Source organism: Argentina silus (genome assembly GCF_951799395.1).
Source record: "Argentina silus genome assembly, chromosome: 1".
Classification (NCBI taxonomy): Eukaryota; Metazoa; Chordata; class Actinopteri; order Argentiniformes; family Argentinidae; genus Argentina; species Argentina silus.
In genome coordinates, this window is record NC_139655.1 from 15,144,935 (window position 1) to 15,155,195 (window position 10,261).

Consider the following 10,261-nt stretch of genomic DNA (forward strand, 5'->3'; position numbering starts at 1 on the left):
CATCATACCTGGGTCAAATTACATGTGTCAAACTCTTGAAAAGCATTTGAGGTGTGCTTGATTGAGCTTGAAGTTTGGTTGGAATTGTTATTTTTAGAACTGTTCCATTGGTTCTACTGTACCACACAACCAAAATCAAGCTCAACTCAGTATTTGACACTTGGAGATAAAATCTATTTTTCAAGACAGACCTGGATGTATTTGGCCCAGATCTCCTGTCCGACATCAATCAATGCATTCATAATCATAAATCATTCATTCTTCCCTCCTATCCTCTTGGCTAACACTCTTGACTTTACGCTCAGGGCTATACAGAGACCACGAGAGGCTGGTGGAGGTAGAAATCGGAGGACAAGCTCATTGTAATGCATGGAATGGAGTGAGGAATGGTGTAATGCATGAAACAGAATGAAGAATGGTTTCAAGGAATGGTATCAAACATGATACCATTCCTCATTCCGTTCCATGCATTACAATGAGCCTGTCCTCCGATTTCTACCTCCACCAAGATTGACGTGTGGCTTTTTTTGGTTAAAGTATGCTGTCTTGTCTTCTCTCAAGTCAGAAAAAACCCTGTATTTCACCTGTTTAGAAGTGTCACTCACCCAAGGTAATTCACTTCACCTTTGTCCTGCAAAAGCGCTATAAAGCACAGAAAAAGAAGTCTACACAGAAGAGAAAGCGGAAGAAGAAAAATCAACCCTGTGAGAGTGAAGAGGAGGAGGACAATGAAGAAGAGGAACAAGCGGCTCATAAATGAAAGAATCAGGAAGATAAGGTAAGACCTCGTTACAGCACAGGGCTGTTAGGGTTACCTGAGTGTGAACCAGGGTGATATAGGATTCTTCATTCCTCATTCCATTCCATGCAGTACAATGAGCCTGTTCTCTGATTTCTACCTCTACTGTCTATTAAATGTTCATGCATTCATGACCTGCGCTTCTCTCTACTACAGGTGCTGTTCAACTTCGCTAAGAAAGATAAAATTAGCATTGGCAAAATCCTCTCCATGAGGACCACTCAGACGTGTGTGTGTGTGTGTGTGTGTGTGTGTGTGTGTGTGTGTGTGTGTGTGTGTGTGTGTGTGTGTGTGTGTGTGTGTGTGTGTGTGTGTGTGTGTGTGTGTGTGTGTGTGTGTGTGTGTGTGTGTGTGTGTGTGTGTGTGTGTGTGTGTGTGTGTGTGTGTGTGTGTGTGTGTGTGTGTGTGTGTGTGTGTGTGTGGCTTTTATTGACCCAGTTGTTACCAGAACAGTAGGACATACAAGACTCCAGCCCTCTAATGTGGGGAGCTCCTTCTGGATGGCTTCCTATGACCAACCCTGATGCTTTGTCTCTGCAGGTGGCTGACAACCTTAAAGATGTGGAGGAATACTATGTAAAATATAAGTATAGGTGTGTGTGTGTCTGTTTGTTTTAAATCTCTGTCCCTCTTTTTTTCTTTTTTCTAGGTCTTATTTGCATTGTGAGTGGGTCACCCTGAAGCAGCTGTCAAGAGACAAACAAAGTTGTGTCAAGTTGAGGGTGTTTCACAACAAGACGGATCATGATCTCCAGGATGTAAATATTACCATCTATAATAGTTATAAATGTTTCTCGTCTGTTCCTCTCCTCGTCACCCTCCTACAGTACATTTGCCTTAATTCTTCATACTTCGACCTTGTGTGATAAAATGACGTGTGTGTGTGTGTGTGTGTGCGCGCACACACACACATGTAATTCAGATTCAGGATGGGACCAATGTTCCCTCTAAGCTGCGCGCCTGTGCAATCGCGCACTGCTCGCACATTCTCAGCGCACAAGAAAATCTATGCAGCGCATAAAATAAAATTCACCATAAACGTATTAATTAATATCTAATATTAGACCTAATCTAATCTAATTAATTAGACCAATAATGTGTTTTTTGTACCATTTTTCAATGTAACACAGTGAGTGACAGGTGTCCAGCCAATGATACGATACGGTTTACTTACGCTACGCAGCCAATCATAGCATTGATAGTGCTTGCATATGTGCCCTGCCAATACGCACCATGCAGGTTAGCTAGCTGACAACAATGCGGCGGAGTTAACCCATTTGTGCCGGATGCTGCGCGACGCACATTTGAATTTGCCGCTAGTTGCTGCGTAGCGCAGCATATTTGTGCTACATTTCAAGCTTCCAGTGCAGATTGTGAAAGAGGATTTAGTTTAATGAATCATATCAAAACAGCATCCAGAAATCGTCTTGAAGTGGCACATTTGGACCAGCTGATGCGCATAAAGTCAAAGCAAGAAGCAGACGAAGCCATCAACCTGGACAAAGTGTACAACCATTGGAGAAGTGAGAAGGACAGACGTGAAAAATAAGGTAAAATTAAAGTCAAAATTTGTGCATATTCTAGTGACATTTATTAAGATTTTTTATTTATGGATATTAATCATTAAATGCTGTTACTACTAGATAATTTATGGGTAGTAGAAATGCTAATGAAAAAACTGTAATTAGATATTTTATAGACAAAGAGTTACAGGAATTTACACTGTATCACAAGCTACAGCACATGTCATTGAGCAAAATGTGAATGTTTTAATGTGAACAAAATGTTATGTCTGAAAGGTGTATATGTCTCATTTCTTCTAGAACAGGACCCTCAGCCAGGCCACAACTGGACCACAGCCAGGCCAAAGCAGGACTCTTCCCATGGCCAAAGCAGGACTCTCACATATAACATATAACATACTATACATCTCATGAACAACAAGATTTTTGTCTTTTTCATTTTAAGTGGGCCAAATCGCTTATATTAAAAGTAAACTAATGAAAATTGCTGCTGTAATTTGATTCTTTTAATAAGCCATGTAACTTGCTATGATCCAAGGTTTTGAACAGGTGTGATACTGGTGTGTGGCCACAGCGTGCACATCTGATGTTGCTCACAGTGGTCCTCAGTGTGCTCAGGGAGCTTGTGTGTATGCCCAGACACATGAAAAATTAGAGGGAACATTGGATGGGACCCTTTTCAATCCAGACTATATGGTAGCGTATTGAAGGAGGACATGGAGAAGAACCTGACACCCAAACAGGAAACCATCATTGAGGTGTGTGTGTGTGTGTGTGTGTGTGTGTGTGTGTGTGTGTGTGTGTGTGTGTGTGTGTGTGTGTGTGTGTGTGTGTGTGTGTGTGTGTGTGTGTGTGTGTGTGTGTGTGTGTGTGTGTGTGTGTGTGTGTGTGCGCCCATGTAATGTCATTTGTTTTACACACAGTCTGACATTTAGAAAATCGATTGGCTGCATTGCTTGTAACACCCCCCCTTGTCATATCCTGGTATCAGGTGGAGCTGACCGATGTCCAGAAGAACTACTACCGGGCCATCCTGGAGAGGAACTTCCTCTTCTTGAAGGACGGGGGTCAAGAACAGAAACGAGCCCAAACTCTTTCACGTCATGATGGAGCTGAGGAATGCTGCAACCACCCCTTCCTCATCTCAGGTAAACAACTACACTAGATACCCAATCCCTTCTAAAGGGAGCTCCCTTTTGAATCAAGCAGGGTATTCAGGCCAGCTGCAGGTGAGTGTGCCACTCTTCTCCCAGGAGTCTTAACGGTTGCCTTGTTTCTATTTATTTCGCTTGCTTGCAGTAGTCTCACGTGTACTCTGTGTTGTCTGGCTGGGCTTCTTCTCCCTCCAAGGGGGTTGTCGGTTGTTAGGGGACCTGTTACCTGTCCCTCATGGATAATTAGTACAATAATTAAGCAATAGCACACCTCTGATTCTGTTATTGCTTTTATACAACAGGTTTACACTGACAGCAACAATTCTGACAACAAGCAATGGTGCTAGTGGGGTTTTCTCATGATATATTGCATGGTTTATTCCCTCTGACTATAAAAGAAGTTCATAAAATGATTACCGTAGTTAGAGATGCAGGTCCGTTAATCGTTCTGGAACGCATTAAATATCACCGTAGTTAGGGACAGAGGTTGGTTGATAGTTATGGAATGCATGGTCTAATATGATTAGCATGGCATCCCAATAAACAAATATCTATCTGGCTGGCTTATAAAAGCTAGCTAGCCCATTCGGTTTGAGAAGTGTAGCATCATAAAGATTGCAAAAACAACTTTGAATGATCCATCATTGTCAAAATCCTTCAATTGGCCTAGCAACGTTTTCATTGATGAAAAACATGTTTTAAAAAAGTTTAAATATATATACATTATGAAAGTGAAGGTAGCCATGCTGATATTGTGGATATCGGAACGGCTGGAATGCTTCTCGGCCAATCACAATGCTTGATTTGATCAACCAGTTGTATAAATTATAGATAATGAAGTTATTCAACCCCCAGGAGCGGAGGATAGGATCACGTCCCAGCTGATGGAGACTGTGGACTCCCAGGCCCCAGGCTTCCCCCTCCAGGCCCTGGTTCAGTCTGCAGGGAAGCTGGTGCTGCTGGACAAGCTGCTGCCTCACCTGAAGACTGGCGGACACAAGGTGCTCATCTTCTCCCAGATGGTCCATTGCCTGGACATCCTGGAGGACTACATTGTACGCAAGGGGTACAAGGGCCAGGACTGTGTCTTTTATAGCTAGGGACCTGAGGAATTGTTGAGGGTTTTTTTTCTTGTAGTTCCAGCGCCACAAGGATGACACAGTGCCCCCTCAAATCATGTCTTGATACACAAATTGCAGACCCATCATACTTAAAATATTTAAAGAATTTCGCAGGTCCTTATTTATAGCTCATATATGACCGGTATGAGCTACCTTGTACATTAATCAGTGATGTGTATTGTATATTGGAGGTATGGTATGCAGAACAAGCCACCTCAAACTTGTTGTGTACCAGGGGAGACTAGTGGAGGTAGAAATCTGAGGATTTCCATGTAATGTCTGGAATGAAATTAGGAATGGTATCAAACACGTTTCATACCATTCAAACACACGCGTTTGATACCATTCTGCATTCCATTCCATGCATTACAATGAGCCCGTCCTCTGGTTTCTACCTCCACACAGCCTCCATTGTTATGTGTATAACTCACATACGAGGTATAAACACATGCTAGCTTATACACAGAATAGGGAGGCTGTATGAATACGAGCCACTAAATACGAGCCATTAAATACACATACAAATTACCTCACAGAATATTATTTGGAAAACATACACAGACACACACACACACACAGCTTGGATTGCCTTTGTTATGATGTTATGGTATTGAACCTGTGCCCTGTTTGTCTCTCTCAGGTATGTGTTTTAGCTGATCGATGGGAATATCAATGGGGAACTGCGGCAGGCGGCCAACCGGACTTTAACCACTTCCTGTTCCTGCTGTCTACGCGTGCGGGGGGTGTGGGCATCAACCTGACCGCTGCAGACACCTACATCATCTTTGACTCAGACTGGAATCCTCAGAACGATTTGCAGGTTGGGCCTTTGACCTCTGTGATAAAGGCCAAAGCCTTTATCACACAACCTCTTCCTGTTATTGCTAGTAGCGATAAAAAATGGAAAAACCCGGCCCACCACATACCCACCAGGGGAAGTTGGTGGAGGTAGAAATATATGGAATGGAGTGAGGAATGGTATCAAACACACGTGTCAGACACACTCTGTGTTCCAATATCTACACTAGCATAAACCACTACAGACACAAGCTGTGTTCCAATATCTACTAGCATTGGAACATAGCGATAGGAGGAAATGCACAGGCCTTTCACAAGGGAATGTCAGGATTGTATGTGTCATCAATAACAGCCCTCATCTGATTGAAGCTGCGAGCCCAAAGCACTTTTGTACATCTGCTGGGACTGGAAAGGTGTAAACAATATGGTGACAAATTCTACCTTGTCCACCAGGGAGTGAGATAGAGCTACTTCCATATCCTACAGCTGTTTATTTATCTCTCAGTCAGTGATAATCCTGGTCCTGGAGAGCCACAGTGGGTCAAAGTTTTTGTTCCAGCCTAGTGCTATCACACCTGATTGAACTAATCAACTGATGTTCAGGGCCATGGGTCTAGTCTACAGTATCACTGTGGCAGACAGAGCTGAAACAGACATGGAACAACTGTTTAGTCAGCATTTATTGAAACTGCACCCCCTCCCCCCCCCCCCCCCCGCTTTCTCTCTCCCCCCCCCACCCCCCACCCCGTTCACTTTCTCTCTCTCTCCCCTTCTCTCTCTCTCCTATGCTCCCTCCTCCTCCCTCTCTCTCTCCCTCTCCTCAGATCCAGAACTTCTCCAAGCAGGAGGTGGAGACCATGCTGAAGAAGGGAGCGTACGCAGCAGTGATGGAGGAGTCTCGCTTCTGTGAGGAGGACATCGACCAGATCCTGGAGAGGAGAACCACCACCATCGTCTTTGACAGTCAGGACAAGTGCTCAACCTTCTCTAAAGTGTGTGTGTGTGTGTGTGTGTGTGTGTGTGTGTGTGTGTGTGTGTGTGTGTGTGTGTGTGTGTGTGTGTGTGTGTGTGTGACTGATTCTACTGTGCGTCAAGCTACCAGATAGACAAATTATGCATACACACACGTCTGTGAACTTGGAATAATCAGTCTTTCATTGGTCGTACATTGAAATTCTTTGGTACAATTCTTTGATAGCCAATCGTTGGCAAAGGTTGTGTGTTTTTGTTTTGCTGCTCACAAGGTCACAGTGACTGTATGTTCTGTCACTGTGTCCTCCCTCAACCTCTCTCTCTCTCTCTCTCTCTCTCTCCCCCTCCCCCCCATCTCTCTCTCTCTCTCCCCCAGGCCAGCTTTGTGGCGTCTGAGAGTTGCTTTAACGTCGGGATTGATGACCCAGACTTCTGGCAGAAGTGGGCCAAGCGGGCCAAAGTAGACCTGGAGGCTGTCACCAAAAAGGTAACCAAGATGTAGGACTCATTACAACCTTCATATAGGGCCCAGAGTACTTCCTGACCATATAATTCCAATATTGATAAGCAATGTTGCACTTTATAATGTACACTTATTATTGTGTGTGTGTGTGTGTGTGTGTGTGTGTGTGTGTGTGTGTGTGTGTGTGTGTGTGTGTGTGTGTGTGTGTGTGTGTGTGTGTGTGTGTGTGTGTGTGTGTGTGTGTGTGTGTGTGTGTGTGTGTGTGGCTGAATACAAATGTGTATTTGTACCTAAAAAATTGACAAATAAAGCTTTTGATACTGAGGACTAGGACCAAGCACTCTTTGTACCAGGGAGATCTATGCAGACCTATTACATCTAGAGTTCAGTACACCAATGAAAAAGCAATTATTTTATTTTTTATCAGTGTTGTTAACCTGTAATACCCCTCCCATGCAGATGGGAGAGCTGGACAGAGATAATGAAGCAGGTCAGTAGGCTGGTGGCAGCGGAGGAGGATGTGGCGGAGGTCTGCCGCTCCATCATGATGGACCACAAGGGGAAAAGTCTTTTCAAAGACTTCCTGTGGAAACTCATCGCCCCCTCTAGGAAGGAGGGTCCCTTCCAACACAAAGGTTAGACCTGTGTTTGTTCTAGATGTTTCTGATTGTCAGGCTGGCCTTGTCCAGAAACAACATTTGCTTCTAGATGTGCCAGAGATTGAAATTAAGGTCTAAGCTCCTGGCTCGAGAGAAGTCAAGTCAAACTTTATTTAAAGTGTCCCTCCCCTCCCCTCCCCCCAGAGTGGGAATTCTGGGCTAGAAGGAGCTATGACTGTATTCCCAGTAGGATTCCTAGACTATATTACAGTAGGTCTGTCCCAGTCCTTGGTTTAGGAGTGTGTCGACCTCTCTCCCTATCTCCCAGGGCCATCATAGGAGCCCTATGATGAGGGTGAGGTGGAGTGGCTGGAGCACTGCGTGCCAGAACGACTGCTAAACCAACGCTAAATTCACCGTCTGTGTGTGTGTCTGTCTGTGTGTGTGTCTGTGTCTGTGTCTGTGTCCTCACCCTGTCGATGAGGTTGCGTTTCCACTATGTATGTTTTTGTAGGGAGTCAATACACAGTAAGAACAAATAAACATTCTTAGAACCGGTGGTTAGGACAGGAGAGGCTCGTGGAGGTTGAAATCGGAGGCGGGCTCATTGATTCCATTCCATGCATTATAAACACATGTTTGAAAGTCTGACAACTGACCATCAATCTTGGTTGGCTGGTGGAGGTAGAAATCAGAGGACAGGCTCAATGTAATAAGCCCTTCCTCTGATTTCTACCTCCACAAGCCTCTCCTGGTAAATTGGCTGACTTTTAAAAACCACTTTAAGTAAAACACATGCATTCAGCATAATGTGGCCCAAAGCGGGATTTTCATAATTGCTCAATTCAATAGGAGGCATTTTGTTACATGTGTTTTTGCTGTTTTGTTGCAGGTTGCAGGAGAATGTAACAGCATAGACACATCAAATGCCGGATATATACTTACAGTGTATGGCACCCTAACAACGGCACCCTAACAACGTAAGCGTCCTATGCCCGCCTCCTGGGGACTTCAATGGCTAAATGAAAGAGTAGTGTCATCAACTCTGTAATGCTCCTCAGTGATTAATTTTAATCAAAAACGTTTCAAGTTGTTTTAAACAAATTGATTCAACCAATGGAGGGAACAATTTGCCACGGATTACAATGCAACTGACAAGCAAGGCAGCCACTGAGCACGGACAGTCAAGCGCTTCTGACCTCCAGTCAACAGACCTGCTACCATTGAGTGTACTTCTCGTTAGCTTTATCAAACAGTGAACTTAAATAACCTTGAACCCCTTAGAAATCCACTACAAACAAGTTCCTCATAGCTCAGCAACTGACTGACCATCTAAACCACATACCTTCAACAACTGATCTACTGTCTAACCAATGTGGTGGAAGTCTAGGATTTACCACTCTGTACTTTAGCTCTTCGGAGGTAAGCATCAAGAAACAAATCCTGAGTAGCCACAATATCTGAGTCCGGTATTTATTGCTTGCAAACAAGAGACATGAGCGTAACAGCAGCCCAGCGTAGCTCCGGGGGTCAGTTCAGCGCAAGTCTGAAGAGACAATGATCAGGTTTGTCTTTTATACAGTTTAAACATAATGCCAGGCGCCGCCAAGGCTATCGGCTGATGGGCTTGTGCTTACGTGAGAAAGGGCGGGAGAGAATGAACAATGGGGAGACTCTCTTACTGATCAATCAGCGCTTTCTTACTGATTAATCGGCGTCCAAAATTTCACACCTATCGGCAGGATGCGCCTGTCCCCCCATTATTGCTCTCTCTCACCACTCCCTCCGAAACCACCGCTGTTCACATGGTAAATTATACAGTGCTTCTCAGAACAATGGCTATAGAACTTTAGAGGTGTGGCAAGAGAAAATTTAATCACAGTAGTTACACAAGTTGTATCAGTCATATGAAAGTGTATAACCTGAAAATAGTTCTATCAATGTATTTTCCATAACACCAACCACTACAGACATTCAACAATTGACCGACTGTCCAAACCACAGACCTTCAACAACTAACCTACTGTCTAACCAACCACCACAGACCTTCAACAACTGACCTGCCATCTAACCAACCTCCACAGACCTTCAACAACTGGCCTTCTGTCCAAACCATAGACCTTCAACAACTGACCTACTGTCCAAAACACAGACCTTCAACAACTGACCTACCGTTTAACCAACCTCCACAGACATTCACAACAACTGACCTACTGTCTAACCAACCACCACAGATCTTCAACAACTGACCTTCTGGCCAAACCACAGACCTTCAACAACTGACCTACTGTCCCAACCACAGACCTTCAACAACTGACCTACTATCTAGCCAATTACCACAGACCTTCAACAACTGTCTAATCAACCTCCACAGACATCAAACCAACTGCTATGGATCCTAAACCTGTCACAATGAGTCGAAAAACTGGACAATGTGTGCCATGGTTTTATGGATAGTCAATAAGACTCATTCTGTTGAAGTATTACTACTCCGCTAACACAAACTTGACCTAATGGTGATACAACACAATATGTTCAATATCCCAAAAATTGCAAAGAGAAACCCAAACCGACATTAGATATAAATCTTGTGCACATTTTCTGTACTACAAGAATTTCAATGTCAATGTGCCTGGACCAAATACTACCTCTTGAAAGAGAACAAGAGATATCATATACAGTAACATAGTATTTAACTTCAGAAACATGCAGTACTTAGTCAAACACCTTATTTCAGCTTACATTCACATTTGCCTATATGCAAAGTGGCTGAATTTCAATGCTTTTCTCCAGAAATTGAAACACCTAGACAAATTTGAGCTTATTTAGCTA

At 43.8% G+C, this 10,261-nt stretch overlaps 1 protein-coding gene across 1 annotated transcript; it reads left to right on the plus strand.

Annotated features, from left to right (window-relative positions):
• The first annotated feature begins 672 nt into the window (after positions 1–672).
• LOC310806678 (chromodomain-helicase-DNA-binding protein 8-like) lies at positions 673–7,392 on the plus strand. The gene is made up of 10 exons (XM_083672869.1): positions 673–778; positions 1,449–1,557; positions 2,212–2,349; positions 2,623–3,080; positions 3,314–3,470; positions 4,332–4,531; positions 5,238–5,417; positions 6,220–6,387; positions 6,744–6,854; positions 7,290–7,392. The coding sequence occupies exons 4-10, from the start codon at positions 3,039–3,041 to the stop codon at positions 7,326–7,328; spliced, it is 897 nt and encodes a 298-aa protein (XP_083528995.1). The 5' UTR covers positions 673–778; positions 1,449–1,557; positions 2,212–2,349; positions 2,623–3,038; the 3' UTR covers positions 7,329–7,392.
• The last annotated feature ends 2,869 nt before the right edge of the window (positions 7,393–10,261 follow it).